This window comes from Bos javanicus, chromosome 17, assembly GCF_032452875.1.
Source record: "Bos javanicus breed banteng chromosome 17, ARS-OSU_banteng_1.0, whole genome shotgun sequence".
NCBI lineage: Eukaryota > Metazoa > Chordata > Mammalia > Artiodactyla > Bovidae > Bos > Bos javanicus.
This window is the reverse complement of record NC_083884.1, coordinates 63,865,501-63,885,442: the sequence shown is the minus strand read 5'-3', so window position 1 is coordinate 63,885,442 and position 19,942 is coordinate 63,865,501. Positions and strand designations below refer to the sequence as shown.

The window sequence follows — 19,942 nt, the reverse complement described above, 5'->3', positions numbered from 1 at the left end:
GAAGAATATTCAGCAAAACCCTTACATGACATGCAAAAGCGAAATATTTACTAAGGACAAATGGAGTAACTTACAGAAGCATATAGTGTGCCTGCCCCATAGTAAGCACTCAATAATAGTTGTTCCTCTTACTGGAATTAAATACTGCTATTATTTCCTAATCACAACTTTTTTTTTCCTTTGAGGGTGAGAATAGATAACCTAATTTACAGGACTACATAAACACAATGAAATGAATTTAATCAGTCTGAAATCGAGCAGAGATGTGGTCCTAATGCTAATGAACATTGTATGTATTACATATGTGTAAGCACAACTATGATCCCCATTTGGCAAATATTCCATGGCTATTGTGGGCCAGAAACTGTCTTGACCTCCAGGTACTCTGGTGAGCAGCCATTGTGGAGTTTTTTCACTAATAAATAAAGAGAAATGTTCAATAAATACGGAAAGATGACGAGGCAGAGGATTAAATTGCCCAAGACTTCTGAAAGGATAGGAAGTCCTGGAAGGGGTCTCAGGAGCACTGGTCTTTGGTTCATCTCTCCATTTTTATAAATGTGTGGTGTGGGCATAACCACATAAACCCCACACATTCCACAATTAGAGCCTCTGGGTTCCATCCTGATGCTCCTGCATCCTGTTCTGGTTCACAGACTCACAAATCTTCTGGCCTCAACATGTGTGGAGAAAGGATTAGGCCAGGATTCTTGAACAGCTGTTGTTGCAGGCGTCTGAAAAGCTGATGTCCACAAGCAGAGAAGGCAGAGAGTATGCTTTCAGGATGCATCAAATAACTTTGCCCGGCTATGTGGTCTAGTTGTGGACAGCTGTGCAGAAAGCTCAGGCTGGCGAGCAGCCGTAAGTTGACTTGGTTCTTCATTGAATCAAGGAACTATAGTGTCTTAGGGTGAAACCCAAAGAATGAACTTAAGTTTGGCTGACTGTGGTCAAGTGTAAGTATTATCTATTAGTCCTTTCGGCCATAACCCCAAATTAAAAAATAAAGGACACTCGTATGTGGAATAAACCAGCAACTTAGGTAACTTTGAATCATAACCCAGTTTGGAGTTGAGGCAGAACAGTGCTTCTCAAAGTAGGGGGGGTGGGGGTATGAATTTTTCTCCTCCAGGGTACATTTGGAGACATTTTGGCAGGAGTGTTACTGACATCTAGTGGGTAGAAACTGCGGGGATTCTGCCCAACATCCCCACATAAAGTTGTTTTTTTTTTTCATTTCTTTTTTTTTAATTTTATTTTTTAACTTTACAATATTGTATTGGTTTTGCCATATATTAAAATGAATCCGCCACAGGTATACATGTGTTCCCCATCCTGAACCCTCCTCCCTCCTCCCTCCCCATACCATCCCTCTGGGTCGTCCCAGTGCACCAGCCCCAAGCATCCAGTATCGTGCATCGAACCTGGACTGGTGACTCGTTTCATATATGATATTATACATGTTTCAGTGCCATTCTCCCAAATCATCCCACCCTCCCACAAAAAGTTTTATGTGGTTCCTGTTTTGCTTTCCAATTTGGATTCCTTTTATTTCTCTTTCTTCTGATTGTTGTGCCTAGAACTTCCAAAACTATGTTGAATAAAAGTGATGCAAGTGGGCATCCTTGCTCCTGATCTTAGAGGAAATGCTTTCAGCTTTTCACCCTTCAGTATGATGTTAGCTGTGGGTTTGTCTTATAGGGTCTTTATTATGTTGCACAACATTCCCTCAGTATGTAGCATTCTACAATGGTATTCTGCTACTGCTAAGTCACTTCAGTCGTGTCCGACTCTGTGTGACCCCATAGACGACAGCCCACCAGGCTCTCCTGCCCCTGGGATTCTCCAGGCAAGAACACTGGAGTGGGTTGCCATTTCCTTCTCCAACGCATGAAAGTGAAAAAGTGAAAGTGAAGTCGCTCAGTCCTGTGGGACTCTTAGCAACCCCATGGACTTCAGCCCACCAGGCTCCTCCATCCATGGGATTTTCCAGGCGAGAGGGCTGGAGTGGGGTGCCATTGCCTTCTCCAATGGTACTCTATTCAGTCATAAAAAAAAAGAGTGAAAATTCGCCATTTGCAGCAACAAGGATGGACTTTTGAGGGCGTTATACTAAGTGAAGTAAGATAGAGGAAGACAAATACAGTATGACATCACTTACATGTGGAATCTAAAAATGACAACGAAGTTATAAACACAACAAAAACGAAGCAGATTCACAGATACAGAGAACAAACTAGTCCTTACCAGTGGAGAGAGGGGTAATGTAAGTGTGGGGGAGTGGGAGGCACAAACCATTGGGTGTAACATAACTCAAGGTGTATTGTACAATACCAGGAATATAACCAATATTTGGTAAAAACTGTAAATGGAAAGCAACTTTTAAAAACTGTATAAAAAATAAAAATAAATCCAAAGTAAAAAATAAAAGAATTAGAGTTACCAGAACAGCAAAAACAAATATATGAAATTTATGTGGTTCAAAATGTGCTTAAGTTGAGAAGCTCTGAGCTAGAACCATCCTCTCATGGGGCAACTACTTAACGCCACTTCTCCAAGAGTTTATGATGCCTACTTGAAAACTGGTTGGTGTTGCCCACTTCCAAAATGGCTCCTGACCAATCGTGGCAGGATCTCCCCAGGTCCAAACGGGCTGCAAGAGAGTCAGGAACTAGAATGGTTTGGTCCAGGAGCCTATTGTCACCCCCCTCTGACCGCAGAGCCGATGGAAGAGGCCCAGTTGTGGACCGAACCATATGAGGGACCTGGGGCAGGAGTAAAGGGGATGATAAAGGCTAGATCGAGTTTTTCAGGTCGAGATCCTAGGCTAAGCAAGAGAGTTTCATTTCTGTTTTCAGTACGATGCTCTGATTCCCGGTATGGGATTGGAGGTGGGTGAGGTTGAGCGGAACCCGGCCCGGGTGGCTAGCCTCGCCTACCCCCCCGCCGCGGCGCGCGGTGGTCCGCTCCCCGCACTTCCCTGTTTGGGGCAGTTCGGCCCGCAGAAGTCGGTTTGCGAGCTGTCAGCGCGGGCGGGAGCGCCGCGGGGCGCGGGGTGGGCGCGGCCGACCCCCGTCCCCGACCCGGCCCACGATCCCCGACCTCCCGCGCGTGCCCTGCCCCCGGCCCGCTAGGCCGGCCGGCCGCGTACCGCGCCCCCTCGCCCGCTCGCCTGGTTCTCTTCGCTCGCCGGCCGGCCGGCGGGCGGGCGCCGGAGACCCCCACCGGGGGCTGAGGCTTGGCAAGCGGGCGGTGAGGGCCCGGCTGCGGCCTCCCTCGCCATGTCCTCGCCCCGCGACGCTAGCGGCGACTTCCCCTTGCACCTCCTGGTCTGGAACAACGACTACCGGCAGCTGGAGAAGGAGCTGCGGGACCAGGTGAGGGGGCGAGGCGAGGGTCTTACCCCGGCTAGAGGAGCCGGGGCGTCGGGGATCGTATCGCCTCCCTGAGCCCATCTCCAGCCCTCTGGGGAAGGGGACGGGGCACCGCCGTCCCCTTCCGCTCAGCAATCGAGGGACAATAATAATAACAGCAGGATGTGTACTGAGTATTTAATGTGTGCCAGGCCGAAGGTTTTATATACATTCTCCCTCTTAACCTTTCCAGCAGCCCTAGGAGGTAGGTACTATCCTTTCATTTTACAGAGAAGGAAACTAAAGACGCTCAGAGATTATGTCTCTTACACAAGGTCGCTTACCTAATAAACACCAAATCGAGATTGTAACTCTGGCCAACTGGCTCCAGCGTGCACCGTCTTAACCAATTATTCTTGCCTTTCTCCAAAATGTGTGAGCAACACACACCTTTCACCCCACCCATTCTTTTTGTCAGGAAGGGCTTGGGCTTGGTTGGGTTTGGAGCCCAGGTTCTAACTCGCCCTGTGACCTTGGGCAAGGCATTTTCCCTGTCTTGGCCCACGTCCTCTTCTTTGTGGAATGAGGGTGTTGATACCCATGTGGGCAAATTCTGTACTTGACTGTTACCAATAGGTCTGGGGTGATGCCCAGGAAAAGCTCCCCAGGGAGGCTGATAAACACCAAAGTTTGAGAATTGCTGGTGCACAGCATCCTTAAAATCACTTCCTGTTCTAAAGTGCTTTGATTCTTTTTTTATTTATATTCCCAGCTTTATAAGCAGTGGTTCTCAGTTGGAAGTGATTTCCTCCCTCATCCCACACATCTGGTAATTAATAGAGACATTTTTGTTTGTTACACGCGGGGAGTGGGTGTTACTGGAATCTAATGGGTAGAGGCCACAGAGGCTGCTCAGTATCCTAGAAGACACACATGTGTAAGACATCCCCCTCCCCAGTTAAGATTTGTCTTTCCCAAAATGTCAGTAACATCCTTTTTGAGAAACCCTGTCTTCAAAGCAGCACAGTGATTCTGGGAGGTATTGGTACACTCAAGTTAAAAACCGACATACTTAGCAGTTACGATGTGTATGTGTGTGTTTTAGTCCCTCAGTCGTGTCCAGTTCTTTGCGACCTCATGGACTGTAGCCCGCCAGACTCCTCTGTCCATGGAATTCTCCAGGCAAGAACACTGGAGCGGGTGGCTATTCCTTTCTCCAGGGGATCTTCCCAACCCAGGGATCGAACCTGAATCTCCTGCGTTGCAAGCAGATTCTTTAAGTCTGAGCCACCAGGGAAGCACCTCGTGTAATTGTTCGGGTTGACTTCATTTTATCTAGTGTATTAAAGTTCTGGTTTTTGGATGGCTCAGATTTGATGCGCTAATTGTCAAGAAATTCTAGAGGAAAGAGGGCATTGGTTTTCTTCTGATTTGCAAAAATTGAGCAAGGTCGGCATTCCCCACCCCACCCCCCTCCGACACCCCCACTTGATGAACAGTTACTGCTAAGTGTGTTCTTCCTTTTTGGCTGTGTTGGCCCTTCACTGCTGCCCGGGCTTTTCACTAGTTGTGAGTGGGGCCTACTCATTGCGGTGGCTTCTCTTGTTGTAGAGCGCTGGCTCTAGGCAAGTGGGCTTCAGCAGTTGCGGCTCAAGTGGGCTCACTTTTTGCAGCTCCTGGGCTGTAGAGCACAGGCTAAGTAGTTGTGGAGCCCAGGCTTACTTGCTTCGCGGCATGTGGGATATTCCCTGATTAGGGATCGAACACATGTCTCCTGCACTGGCAAGCGGATCCTTTACCACTGAGCCACCAGGGAAGCCCTAAATGTGTTCTTGTACTCTGCCATCTTTCTTTAAGTCTGTTGAGCACCCAGTGGAAGTCAAAAGTTGCCCTTTTTTCTTTTAAATTCTCTGTCCACACAGAATAAACTTTTGTCGTAAGAGTCCTTGTTCCTAATTAGATCATGCCCCCAGAGTAAATGATTCAGCAGTTAGGCATCACAGTGTACCTGATGATTCAATTCCCTTTCTCTTACTAGACATAGATCAGAGGGAACCCGCTATCGTTTTTTTCTCGGCTTTAAGTCTCACCTTAGACACTTTAAAAATGACCAGTCTTTGTTTTTAGGCCTGCTGTGTTTTGCCTCTGTACTTCCTCAGTATCGGAGCCTCACAGCTTCTTGTGAAATATTGAGATAAAGTACAAGGAAAGTCACAAAACTAAAATCCTATCTGATAGAGTGGTTCACCATCGTCATTGAACCACACACATGTTCAATACCAATTTCAGAAAACAGCAGGCTTTCTGTTCATGGGAGGTGAGGAAAAGAGTTAAAACGAAGCACCGTCTTTCTTTATAGAAAAACTCAGTCGATGATAACAGTCTTGATTTGTAATCTGAAATGTGGCATGGTTGAATTATTTCTTTTTCCTGCAACTTGTGATAGAAATGTTCATCAAAAGTTCTCTGTGCCTCTTACCTTGAAAAACATTAAGGACACAGGTGATTAGCGAATTCTAATTTTGCAGCAAGGTAGTCCTGGGATACATTGATCCTTAGTGCCTTTGAGTGTCAAGGAGATCAAGAAAGAATATGCATCTTTGCTACTTATTTGTTTTTGACTTTGTTATCTGTTATAACTGTAGATCATGTCACAAGATTCTGTTTTCTCTGGGGGAGAGATAGTTGAAGTGTATTCAGAAAAAACATCTTGACTGTGGAAGTTGGGCTGTCATGACCACGCAGTCCAATTGCAATCCTGAAACTTTGGCCATTGAAGGGGTGGAGATGGGGCTGGCCTCACGGGTGTGCAGTCTCGGCAGTTGCCCAGGGCCCTGTCCTCAGAAATGGCTCATGCTTGGTTCAGTGCTCTGTTGTCATCATCTGGGAAGTCTTACTATTTTCTTTTGAAGAAGGGGCCTTGCATGTTGATTTTAATCTGGGTCCTGTGAATTATGCAACTGCTTCAGGATCAAAAACTTGATTATTGATACCATTAAAACACAAGGCAGGGAATATTTTGTTGCTTTGATACTTATTGAGATCCTCTGTTAATTATGAAATAGCTATCTACTCCCCTGCCTTGGAGGCAGTTAGGTTAATGGCCAGTACTAATACTAGTTACGTTGTGAGCTTGGGTGCTTAATTTACCCTTAACAAATCAGTTCATGAGCTGTCAAAATGCGGAGCATTAACACTAAACGCTTACTATTTTGCCAGGCACTGTGCTGAAATGTTTTTGTTGTTTTGGTTTGTTTTAACTTTTTCTTTTATATGGAGTATAGCTGATTAACAATGCTGTGATAGTTTCAGGTGGACAGTAAAGGGACTCAGCCATACATGTACATGTGTCCATTCTCCCCCAGACTTGTCTCCCATCCCAGCTGCCACTTAACATTGAGCAGAGTTCCCTGTGTTATACTGTAGGTAAAAAATGCATATACTTACATACATACATACATACATATATATATATATATATATATATATTTTTTTTTTTTTTTTTGCCACGCTGCACTGCATGTGGAATCTTAGTTCCCCTACCAGGGATCAAACCTACCTGCACACTCTGCATTGGAAGCATGGAGTCTTAACCACTGGGCTGCCACGCAAGTCCCTTAAAATGTTTTATGTGCAGTTTTAGATGTAATTCTCACATCAGTCCCCAGGGGTTAGTGCTTGTGTGATTCCCATTTTACAGATGAGGAAACAGAGGTGGAGAGGTTCAGTCACCTGCTTACCAAGTCGTCAAACTAAGATGTCAATCCTGAGGAAGTCACTCTCACAGAATAAGAATCCTGTATTCTTAACCCTCCTGCTTTCCTTCTTTTGGTAAAAGTGCCTCCATTTCAGGATTCTGGAGAAAGAGGAAGGGAAAAGATCAGAAGGTGCGGGCCCAGGGTACCTGGAAGCAATACATTTACCATAGCTGCTGCTGTTAATATCATCATCATCCTGGGAATGTGGCTCCTTTTATGTATGTTCCAATTTTTCTACAAGGAACCCGTATTGGCTGCATAATTAAAAACAAAAAATTTCCATCACCCCAGCAGTAAAGCCAGCTGTTTCACTTAAGGCTTTGTTTGCCAGTACTTTTCTGCAGTCCGTTCTTCATTCTTTCCATCCCACGAGTGAGACATGAAGCTGGCACACTGGTAGCTGTAAGAATTTTTATTTTGTTCTAGGAACAGCAGCACAGAAAGAATCAAGTTTATCCAGATGAAGAAGAATAAGCACATGTTTCTGAATGTGTGTGAGTCAGCCCCACCATGTCTTGTTCATTTAGCCGAAGTTCACTGCTTGTTTAACTTTGCCAGAGATGAGATTGTTTCAAGCTTTCAGCGTTTACTCAGCCGAGGCACTTTATTAAGTGCCTCTTAACCCATCAGCTCTACTGTCTTTAATATTCAGTGGGGCCTTAAAGTTGGTCGGTGCAGTTGAAATGATTTGTGTTCTGGTTATGTCATTTGTCACTTAGCCAGAGAGGTCTGTTAAACATCTTTCAGCCTTCCTGCCGATGCTGGGAGAATGAATGAAAATTTAAGGGGACAGATGCAAAGGACAGTCTGTGCACCTTAGCAGAGGAGGGAAAGCCCTGTGGGATCAAGTGAGGTAGAGGGTAGCAGCTGAGGCCTGACTCCAGGGCCAGCCCTCAGTTAGGGAGCCAGCAGTGAAAGCACAAAATCTGGGCCAAAGAGGACGTTCTAGGCAGCAGCAGTGCTCAGAGCCTGATCGGGAACCACCCGGGGATTCTCATCGCAGCCCAGGGCAAGGCTGGGTGAGGCCACCGGGCACTCATTCCAGCCAGTCTCTGTTGGCTGGAGGCCCACCCTGAGCCAGAGCCTTGGATCCAAGGGAAAGAGCCTGGAGCCTGCTCTCAGGTGCTCCTCCTCAGCCCCTGGGCTCAGTTGCACCTTTGCAACCAGGCACGTATTTATACCTCCCCCGGACTTGGGGTGGGAGAACCAGCTCAGGCCCCGGCTGGCCACAGAGGACGAGGGCCATCTGAGCACGCACAGGACTCTCTCAAGCAAAGGGAGGGCCAGTTAGCAGCCTCTTGCCTGAGGCCTTCCCCCCAGGAGGTACCTGTGATAGTTTCCAAAGTTCTGACTGTGCACCACTCAGAATGGGTCCCCCGAGGCTAGTTAGGGACCCGGAAGTGGACCCAGCTGTCAGACACAGCAGCCCGCACTCAGCTGCAGAACAGTAGGCTACCAAAGAGGGCTTGGATAAGAAGAGTCGGTGGGCTTAAAAATTAGCACATAAGGAGACATGGAGAAATCGCACACCTTTTCTTCTTTGGGAGGGCACTGTGATCATTAAGAGTGGGCAGTTTTAATTTGGTACAGCTCATCATTGGAGAAACTTAAAGGAAAAACTTAAATGATCGGCTATGACAGTGAATTCCAGTGAAATTCTGAGCTCTTGCTAACTCAACTCATGTCATTAGTTTAGGACCCTCAGCTCCCCTATTAGCTGTAAGGAAATTGGAACAAATCCCTTTTAGGGAGAAAGCGACAGCTTATGTGAAGCAATGTAGTGTAGGAGTATAATCATAAGAGCTGACTCTTCTAAGAGCTTGCCATGAGGTTTACCCTAGTAAGACTTTTGTAAGATAGGTGGGTTTTTTTTGTTTGTTTGTTCTTACTGTTCCCGTTTTACAAGCGCGCATACTGAAGCTCAAGAGGAGTTAAGCAACTCGTCAAAGAGCGTATAGATCGTAGATTAGACTTATGTGTTGCATAAAACACATACATAGGTTGATTTTTAAACATCTTTATTGAGATTCAATTCCCTTATGCAATTCACCCATTAACGTGTATTATTCAGTTTTTAGTGTATTCCCTGAGTTGTGCCACTGTCACCACAGTCACATTCCAAAACATTTTCATCACCCCCGAAAGAAACCCCACACCCATTAGCTGTCATTCCCTATTTCCCCCCAACCCTTCAGCCCCAGGCAACATTAAGCAGCTTGATACCTCTATAGATTTGCTTCTTCTGGACATTTCTTATGAATGGAATCATACAATACGTGGCCTTTTGTGTGTGGCTTCTTTAACCTAACATGATGTTTTCAGTGTTCATCCATGTCATGGGAGGTGTTAATACTTCATTCCTTTTAATGGCTGAATAGTACTCCCGTGTGTGTGTGTGTGTGTATGCTATATTTTGTTTATTCCTTAGCCAGCTGATGGACATTTGGGCTATTATGAATAATCCTGCTCTGCTTATCTGTATATAGGTTTTTGTGTGACTGTATGTTTTTATTTTTCTTGGGTAAACACCTATAAGAGGACTTGCTGGGTCTTATATTAATAGTAATTCTGTGTTTAACTTTTTGAGGAACTGCCAAATGTTTTTTCAGTTTGACTGCACCATTTTACATTCCCATCAGCAATGTATAATGGTTCTAGTTTTTCCACATCCTTGTCAACACTTGTTATTGTCCTTTTGATTGTAGCCATCCTAATGGATGTGAAGTATTATCTCATTGTGGCTTTGATTTGCATTTCCCTAAGCTTCCCTGGTAGCTCAGCTGGTAAAGAATCTGCCTGCAATGCAGGAGACCCCGGTTCCATTCCTGCGTCAGGAAAATCCCCTAGAGGAGGGATAGGTTACCCACTCCAGTATTCTTGGGCTTCCCTGGTGGCTCAGATGGTAAAGAATCCGCCTTCAATGCAGAAGACTTGGGTTTGATTCCTGGTTCGGAAAGATCCCTTGTTGGAGGGCATGCAACCTACTCCAGTATTCTTACCCAGAGAATCCCCATGGACAGAGCGGCTTACAGATCATGGGGTTGCAAAGAGTCTGGCGTGACTGAGCAAGTCAGCGCAGCACAGCACAGTGATTAGTTATTTGAGCGTCTTCCATGTGCTGTTGGCCATTGGCGTATCTTCTTTGAAGAAGTGTCTATTTAAATCCCTTGCCCGTTTAAAAACTGGATCATTTGTCTTTTTATTCATGGATAGAGTTCTTCATGTATTCCAGATGTGCACGTGCTAAGTTGCCTCAGGTGTGTCCGACTGTTTGCGACCTCATGGACTGTAACCCTCCAGGCTCCTCTGTTCATGGGATTCTCCAGGCAAGAATACTGGAGTAGGTTGCCATGCCCTCCTTCAGGGGATCTTCCCGACCCAGGGATTAAACGCGCATCTTTTGTGTCTCCTGCACTGGCAGAGGAGTTCTTTACCACTAGGGCCACCTGGGAAGCTCCCATATTCTAAATACTAGCCCATTAATAGGTACATGACTTACAAACGTTTTCTCCCTGTCTTTGTCTTTTTACTTTCTTTATACCGTTTGAAGTATAACAGTTTTCAGTTTAGATGGAGTATAATTTACCTATATTTTCTTTTGTTTCTTATGCTTTTGATGTTGTATCTTAGGAAATTTTGCTTAACACAAGGTCACACAAATATAATTGTATGTTTTCCTCTAAGAGTTTTATTGTTTTATTTCTTACATTCAGGTTTATGATCAACTTTGAGCTAACGTTTGCGTTTAGTATATATAATACTTCATTCTTTTTTTGCATGCTGATATCTAGTTGTTCAAGCGCCATTTGTGGAAAAGATGATTCTTTCCCCATTGAATTATTTTGGCACCCTTGTTGAGAATCAATTGACCATAGATGTATAAGTCTATTTCTGGACTCTAAATTGTATTCCACTGATTTATATGTCTGCCCTTTTGCCAGTATCACAGTCTTGATTGCTGTAGCTTTGGGTAGTAAGTTTTGAAATTGGGAAGTGTGATTTCTCAAATTTTACTCTTCTTTTCAAGATGATTTTGGCTATTCTGGGTCCCTTGAATTTCCTTAAGAATTTTAGTATCACCTGGTTCATTTCTGCAAGAAATAAGCTGGAATTTTGATGGAGATTGCATTGACTCTGTAGCTCAGTTTAGGGAGTTTTGACATGTTAAAATATTAAGTCTTCTGAACCATGAACATGGGATGTTTCCATTTTTTAGATCTTTATTTCTTTCAACAGTGCTTTATAGTTTTCAGAGTATAAGGTTTATACTTCTTTTGTTACTTATTTATAAATGTTTTATTATTTTCAATGTCACTATAAATGGAATTTTTTATTTTACTTTTGAGTTGTTACAAGTGTATAAGTATACAACTGATTTTTCTACATTGCTGTTGTAGCCTACAACTTGAACTCATTAGTTCCAATATTTTTTAAGTGGATTTCCCAGGATTTCCTATATGTGAGATCATGTTGTCTATGAGTAGAAATAGTTTTACATTTTCCTCAGATGCCTTTTATTTCTTTTTCTTGCCTTATAGTCTTGGTTAGAACCTCTAGTACAATGTTTAATAGATATGATGAAGAGAACATTCCTGTCTTATTTCTTATCTTGGGGGAAAGCATCCATTCTTTCACCGTTAAGTATGATGTTAGCTGTGGGTTTTTCATAGATAGATGATGTTTGAGGAAGTTCCCTTCATTCCTAGTTTGTTGAATGTTTTGGGTTTTTTTTAATCATGAAGGGTGTAGGATTTTGTGAAATGCTTTTTCTGCCTCATCTTAGTCCATTTGGGCTGCAGTAACAAAATATCACGAAGTGGACAGTTTATGAACAATAGAAACCTATATAGTCTTGGCTCCTGGCAGTCCACGACCATGGTGTCAGCGGGTTTGTGTGGTGTCTGGTGAGGGCTTTCCTCCTGGTTCATAGCAAGTGAATCCTCACAGTGTCCTCACTTGGTGGAAGAGGTTTCACAAGCTCTCTGGAGCCTGTTTTCTAAAGACACTCATTCCATTCATGAGGGCTCCACTCTCATGATCTAAGTACTTCCCAAAGGCCCCACTTCCTAATACCATCATCTTTGGAGGTTAGGATGTCAACATACGAATTTTGGGTGGACACTTCACATTCAGACCACAGCGTGCATTTATTGAGATGGTCATATGTTTGTTTTTTTCTATCAATATGATGTGTCACGTTAATTGATTATTGGATGTTAAGCCACCCTTGCATTTGTGGGATAAACTCACTCGGTCATGGTGTACAATAACCCTTTTCATATATTATTGAATTTATTTTGCTAAAATATTGTTGAGGATTTTTGTATCTATAGTCATATGAGATACTGTCTGTGGTTGTCTTTCTTGTGTGATTTGTTTGTCATCAGCATAATACTGAGCTTATAAAATGAGTTGGGAGGTTTTCTTCCTTCTTCTGTTTTTGGGTTTGTGAAGAATTGGAATTAATTTGTTGAACGTTTGGTAGAATTCACCAGTGAAGCCCTTCTGGGTCTGAGGTTTTTTTCCCCTGGGAAATTTTAAAATTACCGAGTCAATCTTTTTACTTGTTATAAATTTTTTCTGGTTTTTTTCCTAAGTGAGTTTTGCTAGCTTGTGGCTGCCTAGGAATACGTGCCTTTCATCTAAGTTCTCATTTGTTGGCATACAGTTGTTCATAGTATTCATTTATAATACTTCTTATTTCTGTAGAGTTGATAGTAATATCCCCTATATCATTCCTGATTTTGGTAACTTGAATCTTCTCTTTTTTTTCTTTTGGTTCTTCTAGCCAAAAGTTTGTCAATTTTGTTGATATTTTCCAAGAGCCAACTTTTGGTTTTGTTGATATTTCTCTGTTGATTTTCTATCTTTCTTCCCCCCCACCAGTTTCCACTCTAATCGTTATTCACCCATTGTTTTAAATCACACTTTCATTATAATATATCATTTTCCCTCCCTTATCTCCTTTCAGATGAGGAGGGGCATAGGAGGCCCTGCACAGTTATAATTATCTATGCAAAGTGTACAGCTATGGGACTCAGACATACAGTTGCCCCACCACTGCCCTGTGGTCAAAAATAGAAAAAAGTTAACTTAATATATTTGAATTTGATTGTATACATCATATCTAGTGACCCAGAAACTTGCGCCTTACTTCTTAGTCCCAGATGTTGGCTTTGTTCTAGGGTGTGAATTAACGACTGAAATGACTTAGCAGCAGCAGCAGCAGCAGTTTCCCCTTTTGCCTGGTAAATATTGTTAAGCATCTCCTGTGTCTGGCAGCGTGCTAACCCTAGCACCTTTCATGTAGTACATAAAACTTGTTGAGTAAGAAAGCATCATCTATAACAGACGTGAAAGATAAGAATGAATTTGCTAAGTCTTTCTTTCCTGCTAAACTTCAGCTAAGTTAATAGTTTTAAGTCACATTACTTAAAAGAAAAAAAAGAACAATGATTTAATGCACATTAGAGACTAAGGTGGCAGAAGCTAAGAAATATAAGATTCAGATCCCGCCCTTTGGAATTCTCAAGTGAGATAAACAGGCCATCCCTTTGGAAAAGTCAGGGAATCCCAGGAGGTGGTGTGGGCCCTATTCTAGGAGACGTGATGGCCTTTTAGCACCTGAGAGAACACCGGGCCTGGAGTTGGTCCAGGAGGACACGTGTTCACTTAGCAGAATGTCTTCAGCCACTTCTGTTTTTCTTCGATACCAGTCTGTCTTCACTTCACAATGGCCGCGATACAATTAGCAAAACAGGGAGGTCAGGTAGCTGTTGGATAGTGGCTATTTACCCACAGTCCTGCTTACCTTCCTCTCCTGTGGCCGACAGTGGCTTGTCCTGGATCTCTCTGGAGGCTGCCCCACAACTAGCATCACACATCAACATAAAGCACATTTTCTAAGCAAGCAGTCTCATGATTTGGGGCTGTGGTGGGTCTTCATTGCTGCACACAGGCTCTTTTTTCTAGTAGTGGGGGCTACTCTTCATTGAGATGTGCAGGCTTCTTATTTCTGTGGCCTCTCTTATTGGGGAGCAAGGGCTCAGAGTCGTGGTCCATGTGTTCAGTAGTTGTGGCTCACAGGCTTAGTTGCTCCGTGGCACGTGGGATCTTCTGGACTAGGGATCGAACCCGTGTCCCGTGCACTGGCAAGCAGATTCCCAACCGCTGGACCACCAGGGGAGTCCCCTTAAAGGTTTTTATTTTCCAACAGCCCCACGGAAGTTTCTTGTATCCTTGGAAGAACATTCAGAGCTGTCTCTGGAAGGCAGCACTGACCCGTTCAGACGGAGCCCTGGACCCCAGTGCAGGTGCCGGAGGGAGGGCCAGAGTAGGAGTGAAGAGTAGAAGCCAAATGGATGTCTATCTGCGTCCTCATGCGTGCCTGGCGGACCACGCTCACTGTATGTGGGACCCACGGATGCTGCCACTTCGGGGCACTTGGAGCTCAACAAACAATAACGAGAGTGGTGTTTTGGTGGGAATCCAGCTAGAGAACATACTTTTATTCTGACCCAAATTATCTTCTGTACTTTCAGTTTTGATTAAAGTCCTTGCACTTCCTGTTCTGGACTTGAGTGCTGAGATGTGCTGGAGAAATCCCCCACGTTCCACACCACAGGGTGGCTGTGTTTCCATGCAAGCCCTTAGCCTTATTTAGACTTAATTTGAGCGCTGTTGTGCTTTGGGTTGTGTTTGATGATCGGAGGCCTGTAGCTGGTGTTTGTTTATGAGGCTCTTAACTTTATAGAAAAAGGAACTCAGTAACCGTCACCTTTATTTATAGCCCCCAGAGTCACATTATTTCAGTTCGTGCCCATGTGTAAGCATTTGTTTTTCCCATGTACTGCTGTCTTGAGTGTGCAAATACTATTTTTAATTTCTGTACTTACTATTAACCTCTGAAACTCCTTTCCACGTTTTTGTGTCCAGTTATATATATCCAGTTACATAAATGCCAGTGTTTATTTACAGAACGTGGAGGCCCTGGATCCTCGAGGTCGCACCCTGTTGCATCTTGCTGTTTCTTTGGGACACTTGGAATCTGCCAGAGTCCTGCTCCGACATAAAGCAGATGTGACAAAGGAAAACCGTGAGGGTTGGACAGGCAAGTGTACTTGCGAAATAACGTAAAGCCTTCCATTTTGTTTTCTCTCTCTGAGTAAAGGGTAGCCTCAGTCCTCATTGTCTTCAGAGTCATCTTTATCTTGAGCTCTGTCTCTCTTGGGGCCGGGGAAGGAGCTGAGAGCCTCGGAGGCCACTGGCTTGTCTGCAGCACAATGGTCCCAATTGTGTCCTGGGTCAGGCGCCCAGGGTAGGGGGTGACTCTTCATCCAGAAAGCAGCTCTCAGCGCACCAGACACGAAGGCGAGCACCCGGTTTCCCCTGAGGAGCGTGGCGGTAACTCCAGCAAATCCATCATGATGGACAATCAGAAAGAAATGATAGGCAGTTTGAATCACCATGTGAAGAAGGAGGAGGCGGCGGGCTCTCACTGGGTGTCTGACTAGTCCTTTTTCTGCCTTGCTTGTTTGAAATGGCTGACGGTAAGGCTGGGAAGGACTCAGGAAAAGCCAACACAAAGGCGCTTTCTCACTTGCAGAGAGCCAGTCTGCAGTTCCTGGGGGACCGTATTCATCCATACCTAAAATCTAGGACCACCAGCCATGGATGTGTGGACGTGACTGCCGCTGTGTGTAGCACAGCCATCCTGGAGGACCTCACCGCAGAGGTACTTGAATTGGCAGGAAATGCGTCAGAAGACTTGAAGGTAAAGTGTATTACGCCTCGTCACTTGCAACTTGCTATTCGTGGAGATGAAGAATTGGACCCTCGGATCAAGGCTACAGTTGCTGGTGGTGATGTGAGTCCACACATCCACAAATCTCTGGGAAGAGAGGACACAGAAGACTGTCTAAAAGAAGCCTGGATTCCTTCTTATCTCAGGACTCTAAATACCCCTACAGCTATCCAGTGTTGGTGATTCCAGTGGACCATATCTCCGGGAATAAGACAGATTTGCCTTTTTTGTAATTCTGTTTGAGCAAGTTGGAAGCTTAATTAACTTTCCAACAAGCCAAATTTCTGCATTCGAGTCTTAACCATGTTTAAGTGTTACTGTGGCTTCAAAGAAGCTATTGATTCTGAAGTAGTGGGTTTTGATTGAGCTGACTGTTTTTGAAAAACTGTTTGGATTTTAATTGTGATGTAGAAATTATAGTAACAAACATTTGGTTTGGCACAGACATTTTTTCTGTACCAAAAGAAAAAGTGTGGTGGATAAGCTAAATAAAGGTCATATCTCACCACCCCACCCCCCACCGGCCAAAAAAAAAAAAATTATAGCTGAAAATAGTATCCTTTTCCAGTGAAATCCTGGCACTTCACTTGTTTTGAGACTCTTGAGACTCCCTTGGACTTTGAGGAGATCAAACCAGTCAGTCCTAAAGGAAATCAACCCTGAATATTCATTGGAAGGACTGATGCTGAAGCTCCAATACTTTGGCCACCTGATCGAAAAGCCAACTCATTTGGGAAAACTCTGATGCTGGGAAAGATTGAGGGCAGAAGGAGAAGAGATGGCAGAAGATGAGATAGTTGATAGCATCACCGACTCAATGGACATGAATTTGAGCAAACTCCAGGAGACACTGAAGGACAGAGGAGCCTGGAGTGCTGCAGTCCATGGGATTGTGAAGAGTCAGACACAACGTAGCAACGAAACAACAACACTTGTTCTGCAAGCTCTCCTACTGCTGGTCCAAGTAATTGGGGGTTGACTGAGCAAGAATACACACAGCCTGCCTGCCCATCTCCACAGCTGTGTCATCACACAGTGAAAGCCAGCTCTGAAGACACCGTCAGGATTTGAGTCAGTAGTAAGAGACAGGGGGAAGAGAATAATGGCAGGTTTGCTCAAGAGGCTGAAAGTGCTCTGTTCTCTGCTCAGTCAGGTAGGGGTTAAAGTAAGTAGTCATGGTTGTGAACATTGGGTGGGGCTGGAGCCTCTGTCCCGCTTTAAAAAAATTGTTGGCCTTCGATCCAGAGAGATACTTTTCAAGCTGGCTTTGGAATTTGTGAGTAAGTATGAGAATACAGGGTGATCAGATTACATCTTTTTGCCTTCCAGTTTTGCACGAGGCTGTGAGCACCGGTGACCCCGAGATGGTGTACACGGTCCTTCAGCATCGGGACTTCCACAACACGTCCATGGCCCTCGAGGGAGTTCCGGAGCTGCTCCAGAAAATTCTCGAGGTAGCCATAAAAACTGCCAGCGCCATCCGTGGAGTTGAATGCTGACACAGCAGCCACAGACAGTTTGACATCCTTGTGCACCCTCCCAAACAGTTTGAAGGATTGTGAAAACGATGTATTGAATACCAAATAGCGTGATTCCTTGCTTTTGCGATCTGTTAAATGTATGATGTCTTTCACAAACTATGTTTCCAGGCCACTAGACTGACTCTTTTAAGTGCTATTTAAAAGTTAGAACTAAAGACAAATGGACATCAGGCAATTAATTTGTCTAGCTGCCTGTTTTCTTAATAGTAGCATCCTGAGTTTGGGTCATCTTGGGGAAATTATAATGAACTTCATTACTGTCTGGGGATTTTCAGGGCCTGTTGAGGCTCAGAAGTCTTTGTGCAACTCTCCTTGACACCTCTGTCACTTCTAGCCATTAGTATTTTGTGACTTCTAATCCATTGCCTGAACTTAGAGTTACTAGCTTTGGGGCAGTTTATCTGTCTTGTGAGTAAAAGGGTATGGGCTCTGTAACACTTGGAGAAGTTTCTTAAAAGATTTTACTTCTAGGCTCTCAAGTTTGTTTTGTTTGTTTGCTTTAATATTTATTTATTCGACCTCGCCGGGTCTTAGTTGCAGCACGTGGGCTCTTCGACCTGGCACGCACGCGTTTTAGTTACAGCATGGAAACTCTTAGTTGCAGCATGTGGGATCTAGTTCCCTGACCTGGGATCAAACCCCCAGCCTCCCGCATTGAGAGTGTGGAGTCTTAGTCACTAGACCATCAGGGAAGTCCCCCTTGGATTGTTTGGGATGATAGTTACCATTCTTCAGATAGCCTTTGTCACTTGGCGTAGCTGTCTTATTGGTCAGTCATGTGCAGTATTCCTGAGGCAGCCAGCGGTTCAGTTTTCACATCATTTATTCTCAGTTGAAGCACAGAAGTGAGCTCCCCCAAGTACTTCCAAAGATACTTGCTAGATAAATCAGCTTCCCACACTTCTTGAGAAAAATTAACAGCTCTGTTGAGAAAAGGAATAACTTTGCTGTGAGACAATCTGAGCATTCTTCTTAAAAAAATATTAACACTTAAGCTAAATCCTGCCTAAGACATTGATTTTCCACATACTGCACAGAAACCATCCGTGAAATATAAGTTGTTGTATCCACTGATTTTAAAATACATGTGTGTTTGAGTGCACAGAGATCACATAGATTGGTTTTCTTGTCTAACTCACTGTAGGAGGAACTAAAAACATCATCTGTCCATTTGACAAAGCAGAAAATGACTTATTTTACCTAGAGTCACCCCCCCCCCATTTTAAAATTCCATGTAGAAGACTTTTTTCACCTGTTTTGATCCATAGCTGTGAACTGCCCTGAATTATACCCTGTGTTGGAGGTTACAGACAGCCCACATATGACCTGGTGCTCCGTGGCACCAGAGGCCATGCCTAACAGCCTTTCAACGGTGTCTCCTCACTGCATGTCCATGTTTCTTTTCCATTGTCCCTTGGAGTGACTTTACCCATCTTTGGAATCTGGAATTTCTAGCTTTTGTCTTTTTGGGTTTCTTAAGTAGCTCTCCCAGAACCTTCTATAGGAATTCATGGTGGGTCAGAAAATGATTCTAAACAGGCTTGCTGTGGTGGTGTGAAACCTCAAAAAGCCAAATTCTAGAAGTTTAAGAAGAAAATGAGGGGCGAAAGTCTGAAGGAAAATAACTTCCTGGGGACAGTGATGTCTCACACCCTCCTGGTTTCAGAGTGGTCTGATAAACACCCCACCCTTCCCAGCACACAGAGCCTTTTGCAGTCAAGCTCCCTGTAGGACAGGTGGGGTCCACACTCCTTCTCCTTGCTTAGACCAGCCTGTGACCCTCACTGCTAGGAACCCAACTGAACCCTTAAATCAGATTTGACTTTTATCTCCCTCCAACCTTGTCGCCTGCAGTTAACTTTATTAACTGTCTAGACGTATTTTATAGTGAGATGAAATAACAGCCTGAATATAAAAATAGGCATTTAGTCTGATGGGTTTGCAATTTATGTTTCTTCTTATTTTCTCTGTTCTTTCTCCCTCTGCCTTTTGAACAACCCTATCAGCCCTTACTGTGTGTGTTTCGCTAATGGTACCAAGGGTAATTTATTTTCTTTTATTTTTTAAATTAATTTTTATTGGAGTATAGTCAAATTTACAATGTTGTGTTAGTTTCTGATAGCAGGAGTGATTTCTTTTAAACCTTTGTCCTTCAGGCTCCGGATTTTTACGTGCAGATGAAATGGGAATTCACCAGCTGGGGTGAGTGGCTATGAGCTTGAAATTCATTTAGCTTGAATATAGGCTTATTTTTCTTTTATGGAAGTTATATATTTATTTTTTAAATCTAGGAAAGGCATACATGAGAGTGACAGTCGCCCACAGTCCTACTTAAGCACAGGTGCTTACTGTTGTAGGTGTGTTCCTTCGAATCATATCCCACACGCATGGGACTTTTTCTCCCAAGCATTCGTCAATAGAATATATAGACAATTTTGTCTCCTCCTTTTGTTACCTGTGGCTGACATTTATCCATATTATTCGTTT

The 19,942-nt window shown here is 44.0% G+C and overlaps 2 protein-coding genes across 2 annotated transcripts in view; both read left to right on the top strand.

Moving 5' to 3' along the window:
* The first annotated feature begins 3,002 nt into the window (after window positions 1-3,002).
* ANKRD13A (ankyrin repeat domain 13A) overlaps window positions 3,003-19,942 on the top strand; it is a 34,425-nt gene continuing 17,485 nt past the window's right edge. The window contains exons 1-4 of the mRNA XM_061385081.1: window positions 3,003-3,377; window positions 15,089-15,221; window positions 17,244-17,368; window positions 19,612-19,657. Coding sequence (XP_061241065.1) covers window positions 3,282-3,377; window positions 15,089-15,221; window positions 17,244-17,368; window positions 19,612-19,657 — 400 coding nt within the window. The 5' untranslated portion in view covers window positions 3,003-3,281. The remainder of the gene's footprint in view (window positions 3,378-15,088; window positions 15,222-17,243; window positions 17,369-19,611; window positions 19,658-19,942) is intronic.
* LOC133228964 (histone H2A.Z-like) lies at window positions 15,232-16,458 on the top strand. Its single transcript, XM_061385087.1, has one exon. The coding sequence runs from the start codon at window positions 15,651-15,653 to the stop codon at window positions 16,095-16,097; it is 447 nt and encodes a 148-aa protein (XP_061241071.1). The 5' UTR covers window positions 15,232-15,650; the 3' UTR covers window positions 16,098-16,458.

Bases quoted from the DNA above. Each gene is read 5' to 3' on its own strand.
- LOC133228964 (XM_061385087.1), top strand. From the start codon at position 15,651: ATGGCTGACGGTAAGGCTGGGAAGGACTCAGGAAAAGCCAACACAAAG.